The 27736-nt window shown below is 38.1% G+C and overlaps 1 protein-coding gene across 2 annotated transcripts; it reads left to right on the forward strand.

Annotated features, from left to right (window-relative positions):
- The first annotated feature begins 195 nt into the window (after positions 1-195).
- On the forward strand, positions 196-27668 carry LOC109057642 (B-cadherin-like). 2 transcript variants are annotated; one of them, XM_042728461.1, is made up of 17 exons: positions 196-337; positions 473-527; positions 19511-19605; positions 19926-20066; positions 20165-20326; positions 20751-20895; positions 21046-21218; positions 21303-21431; positions 21575-21760; positions 21844-22088; positions 22836-22981; positions 23057-23278; positions 23371-23583; positions 24862-24995; positions 25249-25392; positions 25823-26033; positions 26273-27668. In XM_042728461.1, the coding sequence occupies exons 1-16, from the start codon at positions 296-298 to the stop codon at positions 26027-26029; spliced, it is 2439 nt and encodes an 812-aa protein (XP_042584395.1). In that variant the 5' UTR covers positions 196-295; the 3' UTR covers positions 26030-26033; positions 26273-27668. The 2 variants fall into 2 exon arrangements, with proteins under 2 accessions (XP_042584395.1, XP_042584394.1); XM_042728460.1 differs by having other exon boundaries at positions 25823-27668.
- Positions 27669-27736: the final 68 nt, after the last annotated feature.

The raw sequence follows: 27736 nt of genomic DNA on the forward strand, positions 1-27736 counted from the left end.
AGAAAACTTCGACTTTCTCAAGTGCATACAACGTTTTCCAGTGGAGTTTGGTTTTTATGATAACGTTTTCTAGTGAATTTTGTTTATTTTCACGCCACCACCATGAGAAAGCGACAGTTGAACAAGCAGCAACACGATCAACCGACATTTGCATCGAACTTTTGCATCGAACTTGTTTTTGTTTTGTGTTGGTGTTGTGGGTGTGTGGGTGTGGTTGACGTTCGATTGTAAGAAGACCTAGCCTCCGGTGGAATAAACGTTACATTATATTTTCCCCACAGAATTTGCACTCGTAATGGAGGTTGTGACGTGTTGCGTTATTACTGTCCTTTGTCAGGTAAGATTCGACCTCCTCATAAAGGTTTCTTACAAACTTATTTTCTCTGTTGTTAATGATATTATTTTGTGATAATAAAGACATAAAATGTCGTAATTGTTCAACAATTATATGGAAGGAATGATTTTTACCCAGGTGTTTTCGTGCGCATTTGCAGAGAATCTTTCTTCTAAAACGGACGAAAGAGCAGGTAGGCAGTTTCCAAAATCTTAAATCATTTTATATAAAATAGGGCACACCGGAGAATGCTTTAAGATATTTTTAATATTTCTAGGTATGTAGCCTACTAGGTCTAATTAGTTGTGAAGTAATTTATGAAAAATACATAAGCCTATGTGACAACTAAAAGTGAAACCGTTAAAAAACGTTAAGTTGGACGGTACTTAAAACATACCTTAAAAATAATTAAATGTGATTATTCAGTAGGCTAATTATATATATATATATATATATATATATATATATATATATATATATATATATATATATATATATATATATATATACAGTTAATAGTAGTTTAATATACGCAGAGTACGCAGTTTGCGTAGGGCACCAACTTCCAGGGGGGCACCATCCCAATTGCTAAAAAAAAAACACCACGCACCCCCATTCCCCCATCCGAGCTCGCAACCGCTCGCTCCTCATGTTTGTGTTGAATGCTCATAATTGATGGATGGACATCTATGCCCGTGGAAAAAACATCAGCAATCCGGCGCAGAGAAAAGAAAAGAAACGAAAGTCAAAAACTGGCATAAAGTTGGCTTGACGTTGGTCGTTCGATATAAGCATATTTAGGGACCGTCTCTAGTTACATTCGATATTGGTATACACTTTTTTTTCTAACGGCAATAGCATTTGAGAAGAATGACTTACAGTCATAAAAACAACTGTAAACTGTTCATCTAGGTGTCAACTATAATGCACACCTTTTACATTTTTGATATTTATAAAAAAAAAAAAAAAAAAAACTGTAAACTGCTACTTTTTCGAATGTTTTGGAATGTTAAAGCTCAATAGCATTTGAGGAGGAATGCACACCTCATTATATTTGTTACAATAAATTGTAAATCATTTGTTAAAGGTAAAAACGAAGCCCGTGCATCACTTCCAGGCACATTCTTGTGAAACTTTTTTTGGCTGTTGACGTTAATAACGTTAATAACGTGTTTTAATGTCGGAAATAATTTCACCACCACCAACGCATCTAATATTCTCTCTGACTTTCCATGTTCCATTACGAAAATTAGGGATAATTTACAAAGTTAATAATTTACAAATTTAATAATTTACAAAGAAGTATTAAGATAATAATTTCTTTTGTTTATAAAAACAGACCTAAGCCATCAATAGCCTTTAAAATGACTTAAAATGCATTAGATAAAAACAATGACGCAATAATGATTGATTAATAACCCTGTTAAAATACATAATGTAGGCTTATAAAAAAAATGAACAATTTATGTACATTACATGTTATTACAAATGCCTGCAAAGGGAGCCAAGGGGTAAATGCTGCTGTTACACTTACAGAACAATCAGATCCTTGTTTAGGCTACTGGCCAAACATTTAATTCAAATATTCACTTAATCTTTCATTTTTGGACACCTTTTTGCAATAGATGACACAGCCCCTATAATTTCTTCAACAAAAAACATGTGGACATCACAACCCTTACAAAAATAAACTGCTTGATTTATTTTTGCATGGTTTCTGAATGCTTGAGACTACAAAATAAATTAGACAACTGTATGAATAAACTCATAGCCATAGGTAACTGATGAGAGCTACAGTTGTAATTTGTAAATAATACAATTTATTTATTTATTTATCTATTTACTTTTTTATTTTATTGAAGTTCTATTTTGACCCCTTTAGTGTTATTATTTTTTTTTTTCATAATATTTGAGGAAGGGGGCACAACAATACAATCCTGCTTAGGGCACCCATTTGGCCAGCAGCAGCCCTGTATATATAACTTTTGTTACAGGCATTTTGTGCTGTATTGTAAACATGGACCATGTAATTAAACAGCAAATAATTCCAACAGATAGAGTAATGTAGTCTTGTTTTGTAAAGAAATTTTACAAAAAGAAGACTTTTAGTATGGCTTTCTGTTAGTTAATTTTAGGTCATTGTTTGATGAGTGACAAATAGTGTGTTTGCTGGGTTCTCACCATTTGATAGTGTTAGGGAAAAATATATGAGACATGCATAACATGTTTTGGAAATTTTAGTGCATTTTGAATGATATTTACAATGTATCTATGTCACTTTGACTGGAGATAGATGTGCATCTACCCTTCCTTGCTAGAACTGAAGGAATAAGCAGCCATTTTTTTTTTCAATTGATCTGACACATTTCTAAGGTTTTCAAAACCTTCTAAAAAAAGTTGTAATTATCCTAAACAGAAAAGTTCCTCTTCAGGAACTCAAGCTGCATTGGAAAACACAATGGGAATGCCTTCAGCGAGTGTGTTGGCTGCTTAGGAGCGAAGCATGCAGAGTCAGCTCTCAAGGGAGCGTTTTGTTACTGCTTTGCTTCGCTCTCAGAGGGCTCTCTTTGAGGAGGGAGCTTTCACTAGCATTTCTCATGGTGCCGTACCCGCATTCGCTGAGGCAGAGCGTCAGCTGTGCTAGTGGGTCTCGCATATGGATCCGGTGGAGGGAATGTAGACGGGCGAGTCCCGTCTTGTTCCTTAACCACCAGATCCGGAGCCCGCTCTCAGGGTTTCGGAAGCCCGCACTGTGGTCCTTCCCCCCAAGGATAGGGCACAACGCTCCACCTGTATTTCTCTGAGGAGATTGATACGGAGGGCGTCGATGAGCTAGCATTTGCACAAGCATCAGTTGCACAAGCATATTATGTCTAATATTATAATGAGCAGCATTAATGAGGAGCGTAGCTCGTGCAGTCGGCTCTCGGAAAAAAATAAGGGGGCTGATTGTGCTTTTCCCACTGTTGAGTGCTCCGCTCTCGCTCCGAGGAGTCTGTCCATGCATGTGATCTTGCGATTCTGGTCCTGCTGCTGCTGAGACACGGCAGCGACTAAGATTGTGGAGATTGCAGGTGATCTGGCGGACGGGTTGGAGATGGCTCTTCCTATCTCCATCCGCATTCCCTAGATCTAGAGCTCGTTTTCGAGGCTCAGAAGCCCGTGCTGTGGTTTCTTCCACTTCAGAGTGAGAACTCGCTGCTGCAGCTATTTTTCTCCAAGGAGATTGGTATTGTTTGTGTGACCAAGCGGCTCGCTTGCTGCCAAGGCAACACGTTTATTACATCATTTTCAGTTTTTGATGTGAATCTTACCACACCAGACCATGTTTACTCGTTGGGTTTTTGGCTCCATTTAATTCTGAGGAATTAAATGAGATGTTTATCTGACTCTGAGAAGTTAGATATATCATTTTTGATTGTTGATATGAATCATACCACACCAGACCGTGTTTACTCGTCTGGTTGTTTAGTTGCATTTAATTCTGAGGAATTAAATTAATTATTTATCTCACTTTGAGAAGTTAGATATACAGGGGCTCTTGGGATAAAATTTCTTGAGTAAGAGCCTCTGAGGAGTTTGAGGCGGTCAGCAGTCGCAACCTATCATGTTCCAGTTCCCTTATTCTGGGGGCGTCACTTCTCATACTCCCCAGAGTCTAGAATCAGAGTGGTGCTCCCAGGCCGAAGGCTTCTAGCGGAAGGCGGTTCTGCGGACTGTCATTCTCGCTGGATAGTCTTTGTCGTAAAAGTCCAGACGCCTAAGGCCTAGGACTTTTTGAGGGCCTGCTCCCTCTAGGGAAGAGCTGTGTACACCGCATTACATGGTGCCCATCTCTCCTCAGTGCCCTCAGGAGATCAGTCTGCCAACCCTGCCTGTGTTCCAGGGCTCAGCGGTCTCCGGCGAGCGCTTCTCTCAGTTACCGCCCGGTACGGCCGTCCCCTGCCGTTCCGCTGCTTCAGGGCATCGAGCTAGCCACTCTGGTTACACCAGATGTCAGTCTCGAGAGAACGATTCCCTTATTAGACTATTTGGCAGCGTGAAAACTACTGCCAAACATGTCTTAGTGGGTCCTGCACACTGTAGTGAGAAGCCACAGAATCCAGTTCGGTTCTCCTCTGCCTCAATTCAACGGGGCCTTTCCCAGCCTGGTGGGCCCTGAGCAGGCTCTGGTAATGGAACAGAAGTAGACACTCTCTGAGGATGGAGGCAATTGAGGTGGTCTCTCCTCACGTAGCAGAGTTTGGGTCCTACAGCCGGTACTTCATCGTTCCCAGGAAGGATAAAAGGTTGCATCCTATTTTAGATCTGCGTCTTCTGAACCGCTGAGTTAGGGGACTGAAGTTCAGCACACTTGCACTCAAACAGGTTGTGTCTCAGACCAATCCCGAGGACTGGTGTGTCACGATCTATCTAAAAGATGCACATATCGCCATCCTTCTTCATCATAGGAAGTTCCTGAGGTTTACTTTTGGGGGCAAAAGCCTACCAATAGCGGTTCTTCCTTTTAACCTTGCACACTCACCCCACACTTTCACGATTCAAGCACATTGATGATTGGTTGATATAAGCTCAATCAGAGCAGATGGCAGTTTGACACTGAGATGTCGTTCTCACTCACACGATAGAGCTGGGGTTAAGACTTAATGCCAAGAAAAGTATGCTTTCTCCAGTACAGAGAGCCACTTTTCTGGGCGTGGTGTGAGATTCAACCACGGTGCAGGCACATATGTCTCCTGCTCTGATCGAGTCGATCCTCACTGCAGTCGTGAGAGTAAGAGAAGGCCGGTCACTCACTGTCAAGCAGTTTCAGAGACTGCTGGGTCTGATGGCAGTTGCGTCCAACGTGATACCTCTTGGCCTGCTGTACATGAGACCCCTACAGTGATCCCCCGAGGGAAAACCCACTTCGCATGATCAAGGTCACGTGGAGGTCCTACGTGCTTTAGACATGTGGAGGAAACCTTGGTTCTTGTCTCAGGGCCCGATGCTAGGAGCTCCTTGTCGCCGCTTAACGCTAGCGACAAATGTGTCCCTCACTGGTTTGGGTGCAGTCATGAGTGGCCACCCTGCCCATGGTCTGTGGAGTGGTCGCCATCTGACATGGCATATAAACTGCCTGGAGATGCTGGCCATGCTTCGAGCACTAAAACACTTTCTCCCAGACCTAAAAGGTCACCATGTGTTGGTGCGCACCGACAACACAGTGGTGGTCTCTTATATCAACCACTGAGGGGTCTGCACTCACGCCGTTTGTACAAACTAGCGTACCAGATCCTTGTGTGTCCTCACTGAGAGCAGTTCACATTCCTGGGCATCTCATTATGGGAGCAGACATCCTGTCGAGGCAATGGGCCGAGGCCCGGGGAATGGAGGCTTCACACCGAGGTGGTTAAGCAGATATGGAGAGTTTTTGGCCAGGCTCAGGTGGATCTGTTTGTGACTCGAGAGACATCGCACTGTCCCCTCTGGTTCTCTCTGACTCATCCAGCTCCACTGGGGCTGGATGCCATGGTACAGATGTGGCCAAGGCTTCATCTGTATGCCTTTTCCCTGATCGCTCTGCTCCCGGGAGTTCTGGAGAGAGTGCGCCGGGACAGGGTCCGAAAAGATCTGTGGCTCACAGTTAAGAGCGCTGCCTCACGGTTCAGAGGTTGCTGGTTTGATCCCAGCCAGGTCTCTGTGATATGAGTGAATGGAGGAGTGTGTGTGAAGGTGCGCCTGAAGAAGGGGGATAGCAGTACGATGGAGGAGTGTGTGTGAAGGTGCGCCTGAAGAAGGGGGTATGCTTTTGGAAGTCGTGGCCTAGTGGTTAGAGAGTTTGACTCATAACCCTAAGGTTGTGGGTTCGAGTCTCGGGCCAGCAATACCACGACTGATTGTGCCCTTGAGCAAGGCACCGAACCCCCAACTGCTCACGCGCGCCGCAGCATAAATGGCTGCCCACTGCTCTGGGTGTGTGTTCACAGTGTGTGTGTGTTCACTGCTGTGTGTGTGCACTTTGGATGGGTATGGAGGAGTGTGTGTGTTGTTGGTATTGGTGAAGGTGGTTGGCTGTATGTGAATTTATTTGCTGAATTCTCTCACACTTCTGCTAGTAGCCCCATTCTGGCTGGGCCAAGTATGGTTTTAGGACCTGATTTCCCTCCTCGACGGCGTTCCATGGAGATCACACTAGGCAATCTTAACCGTGCCGGAGCGCATTTGACCCCCAAATCCCGGTTCGTTTGACTACAGTAGTGTGATAGTTCCGTTTAGCAGTCCCTGGCTCGGTTAGAAGAGTTGGGCAAGATCGCGGTTCAGTTTTATATAGATGAGTGTGAGCACTAACCGCGCCGGAGTGCAGAAATTCTGAAACGCTGAATGATGGCGTGAATATTTCTGAGCGGCAAAAGTGATAGGCCTTTAAAGCAATATATTGCGAGGGATGTGTGTTACTGCGTCCCATGACTCAAAATAATAAACCACAAAGTTAACAAAACTATTCACTTATTGAGCGAGAGCACTTTTCTGCTGTCTTTACGTGCTATGGGAAACTTCCTATTTCCAACTTATAAAATCATGATTACGAGCTCGTTGCATTCTTTTTTTTTTTTTGTTAAAAAAACAGTGGACAGTGGTTTGTGACTGTTGATGCCTAATTTGATAGGGAACATCCCCTCCTGTGACACATCATTTTTTTTTTTTTTTTTTATTATGAAGTGGTGAGCGGACTTTCATAATAATAAAAAACTGTGTTAAAGCAAGATTAAATAATAGTCGGCATTAATCAATTAATGTGTTAACGCGATAATAACGTGTTAACTTCTTTCATAATAATAAAAAACTGTGTTAAAGCAAGATTATATATATATATATATATATATATATATATATATATAATATTATAATATATATAATATATGTAATATATTCAAATGAAAATGGCAAAATCGTTTTATGAAGTATATGTGTTCATATGTGCTCAATTTTCACTGGAGAAAATCTGTGGTGTGATGAGGGGTGAACGCAGCGATAACTTAAGTTACAGTAGATGGGGAACCGATTGATCCCCCATGATATTTTGTAAACTGTATTTATGACAAAGAACTGCACAGATGCAGGTATTATAACAATCTAACGATAAACACTCACCCTGTCCTCTGTTTTTCACTCTGCGTCGCCGCGGTCTGCGGATTGAAAAAAAAACGTGCTGAAAGATGGGTGGAGCCAATCGAAGTCTGCTTCCGTTTTCATATTAAATTTTAAAGGGGACTGAGGTGATCACGAATTTGTGTACAGTTTATGGAACTAATTGCTAAATTTTGCTAAAATTTCCTAGTGATGCCCATGCATTTCGCCCCTCCCTGAAAGGAGTGTCCTTGCACCAAAAATAATATAAGGTCCAACTGGGGAGGGAGGGCAGGGGCTCAGGAGGAGTGTGTGGATCAGGAGAAGGGCTGGAACAGGAGGTGATGTAGGAGAAACCAAAGCAGTGAAGATTGTGGAAGGAATCAGGAGCAGGAGGAGCCAGATTGTATCCCAGAACCCAGCCAGGAAGAAGGCCCATGGTGGAGTCGCAGGAGGGAGGAGCAATGGTGGAGGCCTGGGAAGAGGAACCAGGGAGATGAGCTCCTGTGATGGAGCTGATGGAGGTGAAGACCCAGACAGAGCCTAGGACACACAGAGCCATGGTGACAATGCAAGCCTGGAGGCCCTTGGTGGAACTGAAGGCTCATTGGACTGAGGTGGAGTTGTTGACCCGGAAGACCATGGTGGAGCCGGAGTGACTGAGGACAATGGTTAAGCCTGAGGGAAGAGTCCAACTGAGTCAGAAGGATGGAGGGACAAGGCAAACCCAGAGGAGGTGGAATCCTGTGGTGAAGGCAGATCGGCAGCTGACCAAGACAAATCTGTAGGTACAAGTTAGTGGGATGACAGTCCACAGTAGAGATGAGGGAGCATGGAGCCAAGGCGGAGCTGACTGAGGGTGAGCTGAGGGACTGACAGGAACCAGCAGAGGTAGATCTAAGGAACTGGCTGATTTTAAGAGAGGAGGTGGGAGAGGGAGACTGGGAGGGATCTCTAGAGAACATAAGAGATTTCATGCTGGATGGAACCAGTGGAGACACAGGAGATTTTGTGCACAGACAGAACGGGGATGGGAGAAACAGGGGCAGACCCTCTTCAAAAACATCCATACATATTGCAGAGGCCAGCTGCAGCTCACCCTCAATGGTGGAAGTGTGGACGGAGCTTCCCTTCCATGTCCCATGACTTTCCATCATTGGCCATGCAGGTGGCGCTGGTGGAAGAGACGGGTTTATCCCTTTCTCAAACCCTCTAGCTCTATTTTTTAATGCCTGATCATGCAGCCCACTTGGTGGCCTCTTCTATTCTGGCAGAGAGGTCTCTTCAGATTGAGGAGATTTTTTCAAGCTTTCTCTCTCCTGGCGTAGCATCCTCTTTGAAGGCTCTCGCCTTCATTCTATGATTTTCCAAACTATGTGCAAGTGAATCAAGACAATCTTTTGAAGGACCTCGATCAAGGCAAGGGGTTGTCTTCAGCTGCAGACCTAGTGCTCCGCCGCACAACAGACCTTACCCTCCATGGCACCAAGCAACCAGTCCATGCCATCGTTCGCTCTCTAGTTGCCATGGTTGCCACAGAGCGCCACTTGTGGTTGAAACATTTGAGGATCAAGGAGAAGAATTATTTTAATATTTTAAAAAAATATTTTCTCCTTGAAGCCCCTGTCTTGTTTTTTTTTTTTTTTTTTTTGGCTTTTTGCTACCATCATAGAGACAGTGGACAAGATGTTTAGGGAGGCAAAGGCTCAAATGGTTTCATTTGAAAAGTACGTCCACCGCAGTCAGGGTCCTTTAACCTCCTATTTTTACCCTGTAGCTGGCCCCAGCTGGAGACAGGGTCAGAAGGCTAGTGTGGCTGCCCATGCATGCAGATGGCCTTTCAGCATGCCTGTAACAACATCAGACTGCCATAGCCAATCAGAAATTGGCATGTATGCATGTGTTTCAGAAAATTCTCTGGCTAGAAAATTTCATCTACATCACAACATGCATTGTGGAAAAAAATGTTAAATCCATCCTTGCTCTCTCATTGTCCAGTGACAGCGACTGTGTATGACCAGTCACATCCTGCATTCCTCCCTCTTGTCCTTTTTTTTTTTTTTTTTTGAGACTGAAGTCAGCTTCATCAACATACTGGTACTCATGAGTTGCACTTTTGTTCACCTATAAAATCTTCTAGAATAAAAAGAACAGAAGGTACAGTATGTACATTTTCTTTGTGTTTTTATGTTTGGATGAACTCTCTGGTCAGCTTCTCTCAAGAAGTGTCGTCTTCTCATCATTACACTTCTCATTACACCCACTCCATCTGGACTCATTTTTACAAATCTTGCTGTTCCCTTCTCATACTTGTTCTTATTCAGCAACAATGCTAAAATATTGAGAAAATACTTTTTAAAGCTGAAATGTTTGTGTAAATACAGTGGTCTAATTCTGTGTGGCCTCTCACTGTTTTTTTTTTTTTTTTTTTGTGAAATTATAGCCACCTGAACAGTCACCTTAAAAAGGTGGTGGTGGTGGTGGTGGGGGGGACTCATGCTGGGAGGTCAGGAGTTGAACTAGAATATTTTAAACTTACCTTAAAACTTGCTTAACTTTTAAACTAAGATTTGTACATTCCCTCATTTCATAACATTATTTTTATAAATGTGTATACGTGGGAAATGGTGCACCACATCCTGTATGTGCAGCTTTCCCAAAACAATTTTATTGATAATTGGTCTTGTTTCCAGGGATTGACACAAACATTTTTTGCTCACCGGCTACTGTGGCTAGTGGTTTTTCAAAGTTACTATCCACACAGCCTTTTCATCGGAAATTATGTTTTATATGATTAAAGTTGACTATAATGTGCTAAAAGTTGAAAATTTACAACTTTTAAATGTAAATAACCGCTGTACTCACCCAAATCAAGACCACATTAAATGCTCCTTTTATGGAAATATGCAGTCCATTTAAGTTTTTCTCAATTGCTTAAACACTTTTCTTGAAATTATGCCTGTTTTTCTCAAAAATCTTAACACAAATCCAAAACTTGTCACCCAATTCCCCAAACTTCCTATTTTCAGGTCAAAATGAAGCTCTCCACTCCATTCAATCTTGCTGAAAAAACTAACTTTGCCCTCACACATGACACACAAGCCCTCAAACACACACACACACACACATACACAATAACATAGTTTTACACACTGGTAAGATAAATTTATCATTTAAAAATTAAATACTACTAAAATCAGTAATAAGTTGCTTGTGATTCTCCCCCTCAAAAACCTTTTCACATAAACGTCTTAATGTACTGTACAATACAACACACCAAACAACAACAACTAAAAAAAAAATGATTCTGCTCCAGCATCCCATCTTTGGTCTGGGAAAGGCTGTCTCTTTGTCCTACAAAAACAGAATGACTGATTACTGTAATTGTTAACACATCTTTTTTACAAAATTAAAGCATACAGAAATAATATCTGTATGTGATGCAATTTTATGCATTTCTTTTTATTACAGTAGTATAGTGTAACAGTTACAGAACATGTACAGTATGTGTTGTAACAGTACAGAGTACAGCACTCCAAAAGTTACAGAAAAGTGCAGTCTGAAGTACACCTACCTGTTGTCTTCCCTGAAGGTTCTGATTATCGAGGCAACCATGAAGCGACTCAAGTTTGGCTTACTCGTTGCCCAGCCTCCCTCAAAGTAATACCTTGGACAAGTACGTGGTCAACTGATGTGGCCCGACTTTTATCCAAGACTACTCATCCCTTTGCCCTGCTTCTTCTTCTGCTTTAGCTACTTCTTCTTCTTCTTCCTCCTCCCCCACTGTTTATTCGGTTATCTGATGAAATATAAAAAAAGCAATAAACAAATCCATTTTGTCTTTCACCTTTTAACAGCCATTAGTGGGTGCAGTACATGATTCTCTTTTGCATATATCAGCCATTCTCAGCTTGACTTCCGCTTTTCGTTTAACTGACTATTTTTTTATATCCTATCCCTAGTCTTGACGCTGACACACTCTGCTCCTATTTGACTGAGAAAATGGGTAAACCGGTTACATGTCGGAAGATTGAGTCAACCCGCAACAGATTCAGTTCATTTCATGTTACTGCTGAGTGTAATGAAATAGCAGACATGTATGACCCACAACTTTGGCCGGCGGGGATTTATGTTTGCCGTTATTTTGAGGCTCGTAAACCTAGAGTAAACAGTGACGGCACAGCCCTCGGATCAGAAGGCGGGGGTGATTTGCAAGAACATCGCCCAGTGCCTGACCTTACATCTGCAGGCTTACAAAAGGGCAGTAGCATTGTGGGAGCTCAGGATATACTGAACTAAATGAAGATCAATATCATGTCATATAAGGCACGAGGACTGCGTGTTGGCCATAGTGATGCAGATAAATCACGCCGTTTTGTGGTGGATAAATTACTGGAGTCATGTGATGTTTTGTGTGTCCAAGAGACTTTTTTACCTAAACAGGACTTAGAAGATCTGAATTCTGTACATAAAGACTTCTATGGGGCAGGTGAATCTACCACTGACCTGAGCACTAAAATAGTTAAATGTAAGATACCCGGTGGTGATGCAGTATTATTGCACAAAAAGTTTGACCAAGTTAATGTGGTTAGACTGGATGTTGATTGGGCTATAGGAATTGAGTTCAGTGGTGGTGGGAAAAGGTTCATCATTCTGAACATTTATACACCTTATGAGAGTCCCCAGAATGAAGATGAATACCTTAATAGGTTTGCTTGTGTTATGTCCTTTATTCAAGATAATGCAACCACATGCTTTTTTATTGTGGGTGATATGAATGCTGATATTTCTGATGGTAGTTCCTTATTTGCAAATCACGTAATTAAGTTTTGCTCTGATAATGGTCTGGTCCTCTCAAGTAAAGAATATTTACCTGTTAAAAGTTACACGTATATCAGTGATGCATGGCATACAACCTCATGGATTGATCATTGCATCTGCACAACTGATGCACATGATTCTTTAGAGTCCATGAGAATTAATTATGAGTTTGCCACTACTGATCATGTGCCTTTTTCTATGTCTATAAATCTGGGCAATTTACAAACACTTTTGTCTATGAGTAACAACATGCAGGTAGGGAAATTGGATTGGTCTAATTTGACTGAGGAGGAACTTAAAGTATATTGTTTTCAGTCTGACATGTTGTTGAGAAATAATCTAAAATAGATTTACCTAAAGACGCGGCTATATGCTGTGATATTAATTGTAAGAACCCACAACATGGTATTGAGCTATGTTTCTTGTATGATAACATTGTGGAGTCTCTTCTTACCTCAGGCAGATCTCTGCATAAGACTAAGATGTATAACTCTAAGCCAGGTTGGAATGAATATGTAAGAGAGTTTCATGCTGAGGCTAGAAAGGCTTTTAAAGCTTGGGTTGAGTCAGGCAGACAAAATCATGGTCCTTTATTTGAGTATAAGAAACAAACAAATGCAAATTTTAAGTATGCACTAGGTTTCATAAAAAGAAATGAAAATATAATGAGACCTGACTGTGAAGAAACTGCAAAATAATAATCAAAATGATTTTTGGAAAGAAATAAAGCGAATTAACAATTGTAAAACATCTTTACCAACAAATATAAGTGGGGTAGGTGGGTCAGAGGAGATTACTCAAATGTGGCAGAAGCATTTTTAATGAGCTGTAACTGTGTTAAGAGTAACTCTTTTGTAGTAGGTAACATTGAAGTTGTGAATGTCTCTCCACAAGAAGTTTATGATGCAGTTATGATGCTAAAAAATAATAAGGCATGTGGTATGTGCTATGATGGAGGCGTCATGACAACAGAGTTGAGGATCCAAATGCAGGCTTTATTATAGAGAGTGGTCAAACAGGCAGAGTCCAGTACCAGCAAACAATAATGTCCCAGGCAAAGACAAAGAGGAACCTGAAACAGGCAAAGGTCAGGGCAGGCAGCAAAACAATCAAAAACCAGATAAACAGTCCAAGGTCAAAAACAAGGAGGCAAGGCAAAGCAAAGAAACACGGATACAGGGAACAGGGTAGAAGCTAAACAATAATCAGCAAAGTGTGTGTGGATGTGTGCAACCTTTATAGTGCGAGACTGATGAGTTGATGAGAGACAGGTGATTGCAATTGATGAGGAGTCCTGGCAAAGGATTATGGGAAATGGAGTCCAGGGTGAAGTGGAAAGAGTCTGGAATGGAGTGCCCTCTAATGAAGCTCACGGGCACTCCAGCTAGAGATCGTGACAGTATGGATAAAATATCTGCTGAATATTTCAAATTAGCAAGTAGAAAGTTATATCCTTTGCTCACTATTTGTTTTACTGGGTTTTTAGTTCATGGTATTTTACCAGATTCTATCTTATCTGTTATGTTAGTGCCTATTATTAATAACAGAGCTGGTAAAATAAATAGTATGGATAATTACAGACCTATAGCTTTGGCCAGTATTTTATCCAAGGTTATTGAAAGGATTTTATTGAATAAGATGGAACATTTTGTCCTGACTTCTGATAACCAGTTTGGTTTTAAACCGAAACATGGCACTGATATGTGTATTTTCACTCTAAAGGAGATTTTAGATTTTTATAACAGGCATAATTCCACAATTTTTTATTTGTTTTATTGATGCTTCTAAAGCCTTTGATCATGTAAATCATGAAAAATTATTTATGAAGTTATACAATAGAGGAGTTCCCAAATTTTTAGTGAGAATTTAGTTTTTTTTTTATGATATTTTTTTTGTGTATGTTGAATTTGGTAATTGTGTGTCTGCTCCATTCAGTGTATGTAATGGAGTCAGACAGGGAAGCATTTTGTCTCCCTTTTTATTTAATGTTTATATGGATGATTTATCAAAGCTGTTAAATTGTTGTAGTACAGGTTGTATGGTTGGCAATACTAGAATAAACCATTTGATGTATGCAGATGATTTGTTGATTTTCTGTCCATATAGTGCTGGTCTTCAACAACAACAACTTTTATTTATAAATCACATTTAACACAATAAAAATTGATCCAAAGTGCTGTACATAGTGCATAACAGTAAAAAGAAAAAAGAACAACAATTACAAATTTCCAAAAGCTAAAGACAAACAAATGATTTGAAGATCTAAGTGCCCTAGCAGGACAATATGGCACAATAAGATCACAAATATACTTTGCTGCACAGCTAGACAACGCCTTATAAACAAACATAAGGATCTTAATATCAACTCGAAACTTAATGGGAAGCCAATGAAGGGATGCCAAAACAGGAGAAATATGGTCCCTCTTTCTAGACCCAGTCAAAAGTCTTGCAGCAGCATTTTGAACAATTTGTAATCGTGAAGATTGGGGAAGACCACAATAGAGAGAGTTGCAATAGTCCAATCGTGATGTTACAAATGCATGAATGCAATTTCTAAATCTTTGCTTGATAGAAGATTCTTCAACTTTGCAATAGATCTTAAATGGAAAAAGCTTTTTCTAATAACTGCACTAATTTGTTTATCAAAAAATAGTGAAGAGTCAAAGATCACCCCAAGGTTTTTGATTTGTTTGCATACATTTGTTGAGAGAGGACCTAACTGGGCTTTCAGAGCAGGAGAGGAATCTGCTGGACAGCTGAGGATTAAAATCTCTGTTTTTTCCTCATTTAGCCGCAGAAAATTATTTGTCATCCACCTCTTGATATCATCTACACATTCCAATAACACATCAAATGAAGCAGTGGTGTAAAGCCTTACTGGAAGGTAAAGCTGAGAATCATCTGCATAACAGTGATATGAAATGTTGTACTTCTGAAAATTGAGGGCCAAGGGCAGCATATAAAGGGAAAACACTAAAGGTCCCAAAATAGATCCCTGGGGCACACCAAACGAAACAGGCGCAGTTGACGAGGAACAATTTCCTAAATTTACAGAAAAAGTCCTCTTTTCGTGGTAGGAAGCAAACCACTTTAGTGCAGTGCCCTTGACACCTACCATATATTCTAGCCGTTCAAGAAGAATGTTGTGGTCAATGGTATCAAATGCATTGCTCAGGTCTAGCAAAACCAGCACAACACAAGAGCCTGAATCTAGAGCAAGCAAGATATCATTTGTAACCATCAACAGAGCTGACTCAGTGCTATGTAATGATCTAAAGGCAGATTGGAACATGTCCATAATATTAAAAGAATTTAAATAAAACTGGAGCTGTGAGAAAACTACTTCTACTAACTACTACTCTCTAAAAGCTTGGAGATAAAGGGCAGTTTAGAGATCGGTCGATAGTTATTGCACATTTCTGGATCGAGTTGAGGTTTTTTCAACATAGGTTGCACAATTGTATGTTTAAAACAAGCTGGAACGACACCTTTGGCTAAAGAGCTGTTTATGATAGCGGTTACCATATGACTAATGGTAGAAAAAACATCCTTAAAAAGACCAGCCAGGATAATATCTAACTTAGAACCAGAACACTTCATAGTAGAGATTATATCAGCTAACTGAGTTGGAGAGACAGGTTTCAAATTTGACAAACAACTCATAGGACAGGGCAGTTGCAAGTGACATGGTTCCGATGGAACAATGGAGCTTCTAATATCACAATTTTTTTGAGTGAAATGTTTTAAAAAATCTTCACAAAGCTCAACAGAGACCTCAGATAAAATATTCGTGGTCGGGTTTAAAATAGAGTCAATCGAATCAAACAGGACTTTTGGTCGCTTAGCATTATCAGAAATTAATTGAGAAAAGAAGTTTGATTTTTCCTTTTTTACTGCCGTTTGATAATTGAAAAGACGTGATTTTAAAATGTCAAATGAAACCTGTAGCCTATCTTTTTTCCACTTTCGCTCCGCTAAAGACTAAACTTTTTAAAGCATTCTGTACCCCTATGTATACAGGTCATTTGTGGTGGCATTATAGAAAGAGCAGCATGCAAAGACTTAATGTAGCTTATAAAGATGGTATGTGATTGCTACTTAAGGTGCCACGATGGAGCAGTGCAAGCCAAATGTTTGTCAGTGCTCGTGTGCCAACCTGCGCTGCTGTGTTGTGTAATCTCATGTACAGGTTATCAGAATCTACAAACAGTATAATTTTAACACTGACGAACTTGGCACTAAGTTCAGTCAGGCTTTTTTCAAATGTGGAATCATTGGCGTTTTAGTACACTGGTAAATATGTGATATTGTGGATTTTGTCCTGGTGTGTGTATTTGTATGTTGCTATTGTTGTGTCTTTGTTGGGCCGAGTGTGTCCTTAATAAAGTTTTGATTGATTGATTGATTTTGTTTCCATAGCAGTAGATTAAACCAACTTCAGGATAAGGCTAAAATTCTATTAACTCATAAACTTTTTAAGCAAGTACGAGATATGGGTGCCATGTCATAAAATATTTTTAATATGACTTTGAATTTTTATTTAACCTGATCGCAATTTAATAAAAACATTAATTTAGTTTTTTTTTTTTTTTTTTTACTTTTTACTTTTTACACACATTTTCAAAACTTTGCCTCTTTTTTGACAAAACTTTACACACAAATCCAAGAATTGCATACACAAAATGCAAAATGCCTCACATCTCTTGAAAAATGAAGCACTGCATTCAAAATATCACAAACACATCTCAAAAGCAAACATTTGTATTACGTTGCAAACACCTTTGCCATAATATTATATTTTTGGATATATCATATACACACAATTATTCAAAACCTAAAGCTCTTCTTGCATCTACGTTTCTGTACAAGATTGAAAGTACAGTTGTTGTTTTTTGCACTGCTTACACACAAAATCTTTACTTGTCACACAATTCCTGAAACCTGACACTCAAACACCAGAACCTCGCACCAAATCTGCAAAACCATATACTAATTCTCAGCCTTTGACTCAGATTTCAATTTCATAAAACACTTTTTGCAAAACACAACACAATTTACTATGTAACACAAAAATCTAACAGGAAGTATCTTGATTTCCTTTTTTATTTATTATATAGTTCTCTGTGTCTTACCCCTCAAAACATCTAGTCATTAGTTCATCATATAAGTCATTAAATGCAAAATGGTTGATCTAGTTGACATAACCTTTCGAGCATATTTTCTACACATTTCTATTAGTCTTTTTGTAAATTTGCCATGAATTGTGCAGGTGAATCTTGACTTTCACTAATAAAGAGAATGTAGATCAACCAATGATAAACCAGTTCACTGAAATTCATCATACAGTGATGCGTGTGAGTGTGAGTGTGTGTGTGTGTGTGTGTGTGTGTGTCTGACCATTATTAAAACTGTAATTGTGAATCCTATCCAGTCTCTTTCAATCAATATCCCACATACAGTAGTGTGTAAATTTTTACTTTTGAAATGGATATGGCATGCATAAGAAGTGCAGCCTTCTGCATTTCAAAACAGTAACTGTCATCCAAACTGTTGCTAAGGTAAACATCAGGTAATCCTAACAGAGTGCACTGTTATATTAACAACATGACTAAGCATTTTGACTATCTTGTTTGTGAACAATGACACAAGGACTTTTCATTCTGATGGCATTGATATGTTCATTCGTATAAATATTTACTTTTGAGAGATGAACTAAAGGTTTTGACTAAGAGACAGGCTTTTGCAGGTAATCCATTGTGTGGTGCTGTTTGAACAGAAATGTACATACTTCTTTGCAAATATAAAGGATGATTCCAGAAATGCACTAAAGTGACTGAGAAAAACTGTAGGTTTTGAACAATGGATGCAAACAATGAAGGCCTATTTCTTTTCTTTCATACTGTCTATTACTGTATTCACAACCACAAATGCTTACAGTAAAAATCTTGCTTTCATGTTTACAGTCAATTTTCAACATCTCTCTGCCATTTACTTTCAGTCTTGTACAGAAATGTACATAAGAATTCATGGAAGAAACAATTTAGGTTTTGAATAACTGTGTGTATATGATATATCCACAAATAAACAAATGTTTGCTTTTGAGATATTTTTGTGATATTTTGAATGCAGTGCTTCATTTTGCAAGAGATGTGAGGCATTTTGCATGTGCAATTCTTGGATTTTTGTGTAAAGTTTTGAAAAAGAGAGAAAGTTTTGAAAAAGTTTGTAAGCTTTTTTAAAAAAAAAAACAGTTATTTGCAGAAAGATGTTGAAAAATTCACAGTAAACACGAAAGCAAAATTGAAACCAAACTTTTTTTTACTGTAAGCATTTGTGGTTGTGAATACAGTAAAGAAAAGAAATGCATCAACCATGTGTAGCTGAGTAGATGTGTATTTATAGGCCTATTCTAAAGCCATGATTGGTGTTAAGTAAAGCAATGAGTGTTTGCACATGTGAGGAGTTAGTGTGAGGCACTGATGAATTAGTGTGCTATTTTGATTGGTTGTGTTAAAAAAGGCAAATCATGTTACTTCCAGTTAGAATTTTTGTTTGTTACGCAGAGAATTGGGTTTTGTGTGTGCTGTGATTTGCAAAAAGTGTTTTATGAAATTTAAAAGGCAAATGTGATAAGAAAGAAAGTCAAAGGCAGAGAATTAGTGTATGGTTTTGCAGATTTGGTGTATGGTTCTGGTGTTTGGGTTCAGGTTTCAGAAATTGTGTGACAAGTAAAGATTTTGTGTGTAAGCAGTTGAAAAAACTGTAAATGGTCTGTGTTAAAAATGCAGGTTCAGCCATTTAGTGAAGGTGATTGCTATATTATCTATGTCCAACTTGGGCATGAGGTCTTCATTTTTAATTAGCAGCTGCTGCGTGGAATGGCAGCTTGTTCAATAACTCTACCCTACATAGTTGCTGGATTATCAGCGGGAGCAGTTCAAACTATTATAACATAAATTATGCCTCTACAATGATTGATTACTGTAATATGAGAAGCTGGCCTCCACTGCAATGTAACACTAATAATTTAATCACTGAAAGTGTACTACTAATTTGAAATTGTAGCATAAACACACATTTTAAAGTTGATTACTCAAATAAATAAACAAATACACTGATTAACCTGAGTTTTAGCCCTGGAACCAAAGTTTTCAAAAAGTGACTAATTAATTCTAGTTTGAATTAGTTTAAAATCCATTGTATAAAGAGCTGTTTCTTGTCTTGTTTTATTATGACTTCTGACAGTAATGTTCAGTACATATGATGAAAGCACAAGAGTTGAGCATGTCTACAGTCATGAGGACAGTTACAGGGATACTGCAGTGAATGCAGCTTCACAGGTATGTGCAACATCATGCTGTTTAACAATGTAAGCCTGACCTCTGCTGGGCCTTTCACAAGGTTTTTTTATTTATTATTATTTTTATTTATTTTTTTTTACCTATATTAATAATTAATGTTACCTAATATAATTTACCTAATATATTAATTAATGCACACAAAATGAGGCAGCAAATTTAATTTTTTTTTTTTTTTTTTTTTTTTTTTTTTTTGGTTGTTTTCTTAATGTGATATTAATAAGCTAGAATTAAATAATATGAAGTACTGTTTGTGTTTTTTGTGTAGTTTTGTGTCCTTTTTAAATCTTTTCATTTTACAGTTGCAAGTACCCTCTGGTCTTCTGGTTGTGGAGTTTCCAGGCTCTTCATCAGGTCAAAGGAGAAGAAAGAGAGAGTGGGTTATTCCATTTTATAACATGGCTGAGAACGAGAGTGGTGATTTCCCCAAAAAAATGTTCCAGGTGTGTAAAAATAATGAAATGACAGTTGTAAATTACATCAATATGAGAAGGTTTATATGATCAATACAGATCTATATATATTTTATTTCTGCATTTAGTTAAAGGCAAAAATAGATGGTGTACCTGATGCAGAGATAGTCTACAGTATCACAGGTGAAGGCGCAGATCAGCCACCTGTGGGTATTTTTTATGTTAACAAAAAAACTGGGTATATTTATGTGACTCAACCACTGGATAGAGAAAAAAAGGCATCATACGAGGTAAGTGGATGTTCGTTTTATTACAGTGTCCTTTTAACATAGTTTTACAGTTACAGTAAGTACTGAATTGTCAAAACTCTTGTGCGATGTCTGTTTGTTAGGTGGCATCTTTTCATTTGTAACTTTTAGCAAGATATTTACTCCTGAAATATTTTGATCAATACATCAGTGACTCAGTTTTGAACTATTTAATTTATGCAGAAATACTGAAAATGAAGAAACTTTCTAGTGCCACTGTAAATCATTGAAACAGTAAATTCCAAGTCAATAAAATGTTTCTTTTTTATTTATTTATTAACATTTTATATTTCAGTATGTGAACTTTATTTATTACATGATTAAAAAAGTAAACAGATAAAGTATTTCTCTTGGGAAATTACTAGAATTTTGCACTTTACATTCATGTTGCATCCCATGTCTTCAGCTCAAAGCTCATGCCATTTCAGAGGATGGGAAAAAAGCTACATCACCCACAAACCTTACTATCATTGTAATTGACCAGAATGATAACAGGCCTGTGTTTACTGAAAATCCTTTTAATGGACAAGTTTCTGAAGCTGAGTCAAAAGGTAGGCAAATTGACCAGTCAGCATTTAGAATAAATGTCTTTTAATCATTCTTTTAACATTAATTTGAATGATTCCTGGAAACAGTACATTTTATATATTTTTTAGATGTCATCAATAGTACCTAATTAGTCTTTATTTTTCTGTCACTGGGTTATGAGTTTATGAAAGTCATAGCCACTGATGCAGATGAGCCAGATAATCAAAATTCCGAAATCAGATACAGAATTGTCAGCCAACTTCCACCTTCACCAAATCCAAACATGTTTGAAATCAACACTATTACTGGTGGAATTTATGTGAATTCCTCAGGCTTGGACAAAGAGGTGAGAAATCCAATGCATGGATATCACAGTGGTGAAGAATGATTTCATGTAAACAATATCACCTGAAAACATCTTCTCTTTCAGCAATGGCCCAGATATACTTTGTTAATTGTGGCTGCTGACTTGAAAGGAGGCGGTTATTTAACCACTGGCACAGCTGTTATTACAATTACTGACAGCAATGATAACCCTCCTCAGTTTGAGCAACTTTCGGTAATACATACAGACACCTGATTGATTTTGTTGAGTGTCCAGTGCTACACTAAAGTATAACTGTTTATACTTTATACAAAATTTGTACATTTGATACATTAAACATTTCAGTACAGCATAAAATAATTCATTTTATGTTTTAGCACACTGTATCCGTCCCAGAGAATAAAGTAGGCCATGAAGTGGCCAAACTTACAGTTACTGATGGAGATGAAGTTGGATCACCAGCCTGGTCAACCAAGTATCGGATTATTAGTGGTGACAAGGGTGGGTTTTTCAATGTCAGTACAGGACCCAGCCAGCTGGAGGGCATCATCACCACTGTAAAGGTACTGTGTGTTGCTCCTATGTTTGCCCAGACAACTGGTTCTGATGACATTACTTAGTAAAAGACACTTTCTTTTGCATTTAGCCCCTGGACTTTGAGAAGACCAAGCAGTATGTTCTGTCTGTGATTGTTGAAAATGATGAACCATTTGTCGGTTCTTTGCCTACTTCCACTGCCACAGTCACAGTGAATGTAGAAGATGTGAATGAGCCTCCTGAGTTTAATCCGCAGGAGAAGGTTATTTCCAGACGTGAAAATTTACCAGTTGATAGCAATTTGTTTGCTTATATAGCCACTGATCCAGACACTGGAAAATCACAGAAGATAACGTAAGAACTGTTGCACCACTTTATACTGTACATAAATAAAGAGAAATATACTACTGTTCAAAAGTTTGATATCAGTAAGAGTGAAAGTTACATTTCTGCCATTATGCTTTTATTATGAGAAGACAGTAGAATCGGTGAAGGGAAGGGATAAGACTGAGAGAAGAACAAGACTGGGGAAAAGGCAGTGAACCAGGACTCAAACTTGTGTCACTGTTGCACTGTATGTCAGTGCATTGACCAAAAGGTTATGAGAGAGAGAGAGAGAGAGAGAGAGAGAGAGAGAAGGCAGTGAACCAGAAAGAGTCAGTCACAAAGGAATCATTCTAATGTGCAGATTTGGTACTCGAGAAAGCTTTCTTATCACACTTCTTGGAAATTGTTGTGTTGCTTAATGCTGAAGTGTATGGTAACTGCATGTACAGTGTCTTTTTTCAGGATTTTGTCATAAACAGAAAGTTTTGAAAACAGCCTTTAATTGAAATAGAAATCTTTTGTAACATTATAAATGAAGCACTTGCTGAATAAAAATATCAGTTTCTTAAACTTTTGAACAGTAGTGGATATGGTAATAAGCTGTTGCTTTATGTAGATACACGTTACATACTTAAATGTAGTATATTGAAATATATATATGTTTCTATCTATCTATCTATCATCTATCTATCTATCTATCTATCTATCTATCATCTATCTATCACCTTTTATGTATATATACATTCTGGTATTACACATTTTGCTTCCCCCCAGGTATAAAATTGGTAAAGATCCTGTTGGCTGGCTAAATGTAAATCAAGACACTGGGATGATTAAGGTCAAGCAAATTATGGATAGAGAATCTGTGCTAGTCAAAGATGGCAAATACAGAGCTATCATTTTGGCCCTGGATGATGATGGTAATTTGTGTTTCTTTTCAAAAGGAGAATTCTTGCTAGCATAGCCTTTTTCAATAAGTTTGTGCTTAAATACAGATGAAAATCCAGCAACGGGTACAGGAACCTTGATAATTGAATTGGAGGATGAAAATGATAATGCTCCAATTATTAACGAAGGAAGTATTAATATTTGCAATCGTGAGGCCAAAGTGTTTCTCTCTATAACTGACAAAGATGGACCTCTTCATGCTGCTCCCTTCAGCGTTGAGCCCCAAGGAGACACAAAGAAAAACTGGACTGCAAGGATGAATGAAACAAGTAAGGATAATGTATATTGGAAAAATATGAACTATATATGATTTAATTCAAGTCTGGGTGTTTATACTAACCTATTTATTTGCCTATTATAGAAACTGGGATTCTGTTGACGCTAAATTCTGTGTTGGAGCAGGGTAGTTACAATGTTGTCCTAAGGGTTTATGATAACAATGGCATGTATAAAGACAACTCCATTCAAGCAACTGTGTGTGACTGCAAAGGAGATGAATTTCAATGCAAAATTATAGCCGGGGCCTCACTATCACTATACCTTGGAATCCTGGCAGCCGTCTTGGTTCTGCTGTGTATGTAATTTAATCATTTCATTCATGCATTTAAAGTGATTAAAGGGGCCATATCCTACACCTTTGTAATATTAAAACTATTCAAGGTTTCTTCAAAACACAGGTATGACCTTTGAGCTTTAGTATTAAACAAGGTGTTTTTGCTCCAAAATCTTTAAGATGCATAGGATCCTTAAATATATATATATATATATATATATATATATATATATATATATATATATATATATATATATAAACTGCATAAAATGAGTAACAATGTTGTGTAACATTACGGGTTGCTGCCACGTCCAGTGTAGCTGACAGTGTCTCATGATCTTTCTTATTCGAAGTGAAGACTCTCTACAACACAGTTCGATACTAAATATGTACAGGAAATGACTTGGATACTTTTAAAGACACTCCAGCTGTAACTATCACTACCTAATTAGGGCACTATAAAGCATGAATTCTGACATGGATTTCCTGCTTCAAACTGATCAGAACATGTCTCTTATGCTGCATTCCATTTACTAAGAAAGTTGGATGTCGGAGTTGGAAATGACGTCACACCCAAATAAACCGTGTATCAGAGGAGAAGTCAGAAAACCAAGATGGATGTGTTCATTGTTAGCAATGTCAGTTGATTAAAAACGCATAAAAAGAGGTATATTGCACAGATACTGCCATATCCACAAATAGAGGTTGAATAATACTGTGTGCACCCCTGAGTTTATTGAGACACAGACAAACATAAGTGCTAATAAACTATATATTACTACTGTTTCTCTTCTGTTGATGCACTGAGCAGCCACATTGGATTCTGAAGTTGGAGTTGATATTCCCAAGATGCGCTTTAAAGATATTGTGACTGGGCATCAAAAATCTGTTCTCTCTGGGCAACAGCCAGTTGTCCAAATTCAGTAGGACTCAACTGTAGGACAATGTTCTTTCTCTTCCCAGTGGATAATACACAAACAGGTCACTAATTCATGTATGACCAACACAGATGGATTGTTTTAAGGTGCAAAAGTATTCTAACCCTGTGGGTCACTCCCTGTACATATGGTAAAATAGGCAAAATAGATGCACTTTTTGTTTGCATGAGTAAACATCGCAGATGATGTCAGGTGGCATCCATTAATGTCTGGGGTGGGGAAAAGTTTTTCATCTTTGATATGATCCCTTTAAACACTTTCATTGTATTTATTAACTGTTATCACTTTTGTGTCATTTATTTAATCCTAAAATTGTGTGTCATTTTTATAAGTAAGTTAGTTTATGCTCTTTTTACCACAGTGCTTCTTCTTCTACTTCTGCTGTTCATAAGGAGGAAATCAAGCAGTATAAAAAAGCCACTCCTTCTTGAAGATGATGACATAAGAGACAATGTCTGCTGTTATAATGAGGAAGGTGGTGGAGAAGATGATCAGGTTAGGCTTAGTATTTAAATTTATTTATTTATTTAAATTTTAAATGACTTTAGGATGTTTTTCCATTTTTAAGGTCTGGATTCATTATTATTTGTGTTATGGCAAATTACTGAAATTCTCATAGCTGTCTGTGATTTGGTGTTCCTGTTTTAGAGTACATTAGATTTCTCAAGTACATATCAACAGTTACTACAGTGTAGTGTGTGCTTCTTGTGGTTGTGTCTGTTTTATATCATACTCACTTTCTACACAGAACTATGATCTGGGTGTGTTGCATCGAGGTCTAGACAACAGACCTCAAGTTTTAAGAAACGATGTGGTTCCTATTTTCTTACCTGCACCTCAGTATAGACCTCGACCAGCCAACCCTGAGGAGATTTCCACATTCATTGGTTATGTAAGTCAAATATAAGTTTTACAATGAACATTAGTTCTTTCTAATGTGGCAAGATGCTCAGAGCAGAACAAAACTTTCTATAGATGAAAAAAAAGGCAGACTAGGCCAACATGGGGGTTATTTAACACAAAACTAGAAAATCATCAAGGTCACACAAGCTGATCTAACAAATCTAGAGGATCAGAAATGGAAATCCAGTACAAAAAAGAAAATGCATTTTATTGCACCATAAAAATAAAATAAAAAATAAATAATGAATAATAATAATAATAATAATAATAATAATAATAATAATAATAATAATAATAATGACAATCGTGGATTCCACCCAAAGAAAGCAACCAACCACCTGGCCACAATCATATAAATATATGGATTTCCTTCTTACAAAAAGTTCTATGCATGACAGTAACACAATTCTCCGTACCAGAATCTGAAGACTGCAGATGAAGACCCTACAGCACCCCCCTATGACTCCCTCCTGGTGTTTGACTATGAAGGAGGAGGCTCGATTGCAGGTTCACTCAGCTCCATCAACTCTTCCAGTTCAGGACAGGACCAAGACTATGACTTCCTCAATGACTGGGGCCCACGCTTTAAGAAGCTGGCAGACATGTTTGGAGGAGGAGAGGATTAAAAGTTATTCTGTTTTAAATACAACTTAATGCATTGACAATGTAAGTTGTTTAAATTGTAGAGTGCTGGAGATTGTGCTGGTGGTTTAAAAGCAGAATCCGTCTTCATATTCCCCCCAGTGTTAAAGGCATATTGGAATTATAAAATTGCAAAATATGGGACAATTGTTCCCAGCACTCTTTACTCATGCCCAACTTAAAAGATTCATTAGTCAGCTCTGCTGGAAGCTATCAAGTACTCCAGCATGCATTTACTATAGGGTTCCCTCTTGGCCTGGTTCTACATGGGTGCTAAAACATGCTATATGTAGGCCAATATGATTGACGTTCAGTTTATATAAAATTAAAATCAATTCGATTTGCAAATTTGACCTGTATTTTGACATCAATTTTTCAACGTCAATTACCCACTGGGTTAGAATATTGGCCAAAAAAATATTGGGCAAAAGGTCCAGTGGGCATTTGTAAATAAAAAAATTTTGTGCAGTGTAGAGAGCTTTGTTAAACTTTTTGAGATCGCAATGAACTCACAAAACTTTTTAGCAATTATAAAGGGAGCATTCTTTGTGTGCTTTTTTTCTTAATGCAAACCATGGCCGCGAGTCCATGACCAAAGGCAGTATGTGTCAGGAAGATGATAGCAGCAAATAGACTGTGAATTTTCTGTTATTCTATTATAAAATATTTCAAAACGGTTTAGTGAAGATCTAAGTGATGTGAGATCTGTTATTCAGGGGTGGGTTAACCATTTTGTGGGCACTAAGCAAAGTCAAGACCTGAGGCCCCACATACCCTACCCTAAAATGACCTTTGTAACTATTTTCTTCAAACTGCACATATTTAACAGAATTAAGTGACATTTAAAATCTGCATTTAATTCACTTGAAAACACATACACTAAAAAAGTCACTTTTTTTTTTTTTTTCGCTTTTTATATTGAAAGTTTAGGTTCAAAGATACATGAAATAGTTAATACATAATTAAAAGCAAAATGCTTTTTTTTTTTTCCTATTGTGAACTAATCAGCTATGGACATTGAATGACTTTGAGGTAGTGTTGTGTGTTTGCAAGCTGTTTTATTGTCTTTCCGTGGTTGATTGAACATTCACAAGGCATTATGCATTTCAATTATTTGTACTGTATCTTCCAGTATACCTTCTGATTCACATTTATTACATGCTATACTGTAACTAGTAGTAAAGTGGAAAGCGATACCGCTTAAGCTCGTGCTACAAAAGGTTTTAAGTTTTGGCAAACTTTTAGTATTGCATTTTTCTCTTATGTTTTCTTTCTTTTTTTAAGCAGCACTTGGATATGTGCTCTTCATGGTTGTTTCTTTCTACTTTATTCGGAGTGATAATAAATAAGGTCAAAATCATTTGTGGCAGGCAGGCCTGCAGGGCCCAATGCATTTAACACTGTTACTGCTGATATTGCATGTGCATATATTTTCACTGTTAAAGACATAGATGTTAAAGTTACAGTGTTAGTCTGTAACATGCTACTTTGTGTGCTAATACGAAATGGAATTATTTTAAGTCAAGGTATGACATATTTCAAATGTATGACATGCACCTCAAAAAGGCATGCATTTGTTTTTGCTACTTTATTACTATCAATTTAATAAAATTTAACAAACTATTTATTTCATGTCTTTTTTGAAACTGTAACATAAACCTGGAGTACTTTGATACTGTTTTGACAAGTAA

This window comes from Cyprinus carpio, chromosome B7, assembly GCF_018340385.1.
Source record: "Cyprinus carpio isolate SPL01 chromosome B7, ASM1834038v1, whole genome shotgun sequence".
NCBI lineage: Eukaryota > Metazoa > Chordata > Actinopteri > Cypriniformes > Cyprinidae > Cyprinus > Cyprinus carpio.

What these genes read in the sequence shown, in the direction of transcription:
- LOC109057642 (XM_042728460.1), top strand. Translation starts at nt 296, where the DNA reads ATGGAGGTTGTGACGTGTTGCGTTATTACTGTCCTTTGTCAG. An exon ending in CTCAGTTTGAGCAACTTTCG is followed by an intron (nt 21,432 to 21,574) that starts GTAATACATACA and finishes TTTATGTTTTAG; the next exon opens with CACACTGTATCCGTCCCAGA. An exon ending in AGCCGTCTTGGTTCTGCTGT is followed by an intron (nt 23,584 to 24,861) that starts GTATGTAATTTA and finishes TTTTTACCACAG; the next exon opens with TGCTTCTTCTTCTACTTCTG.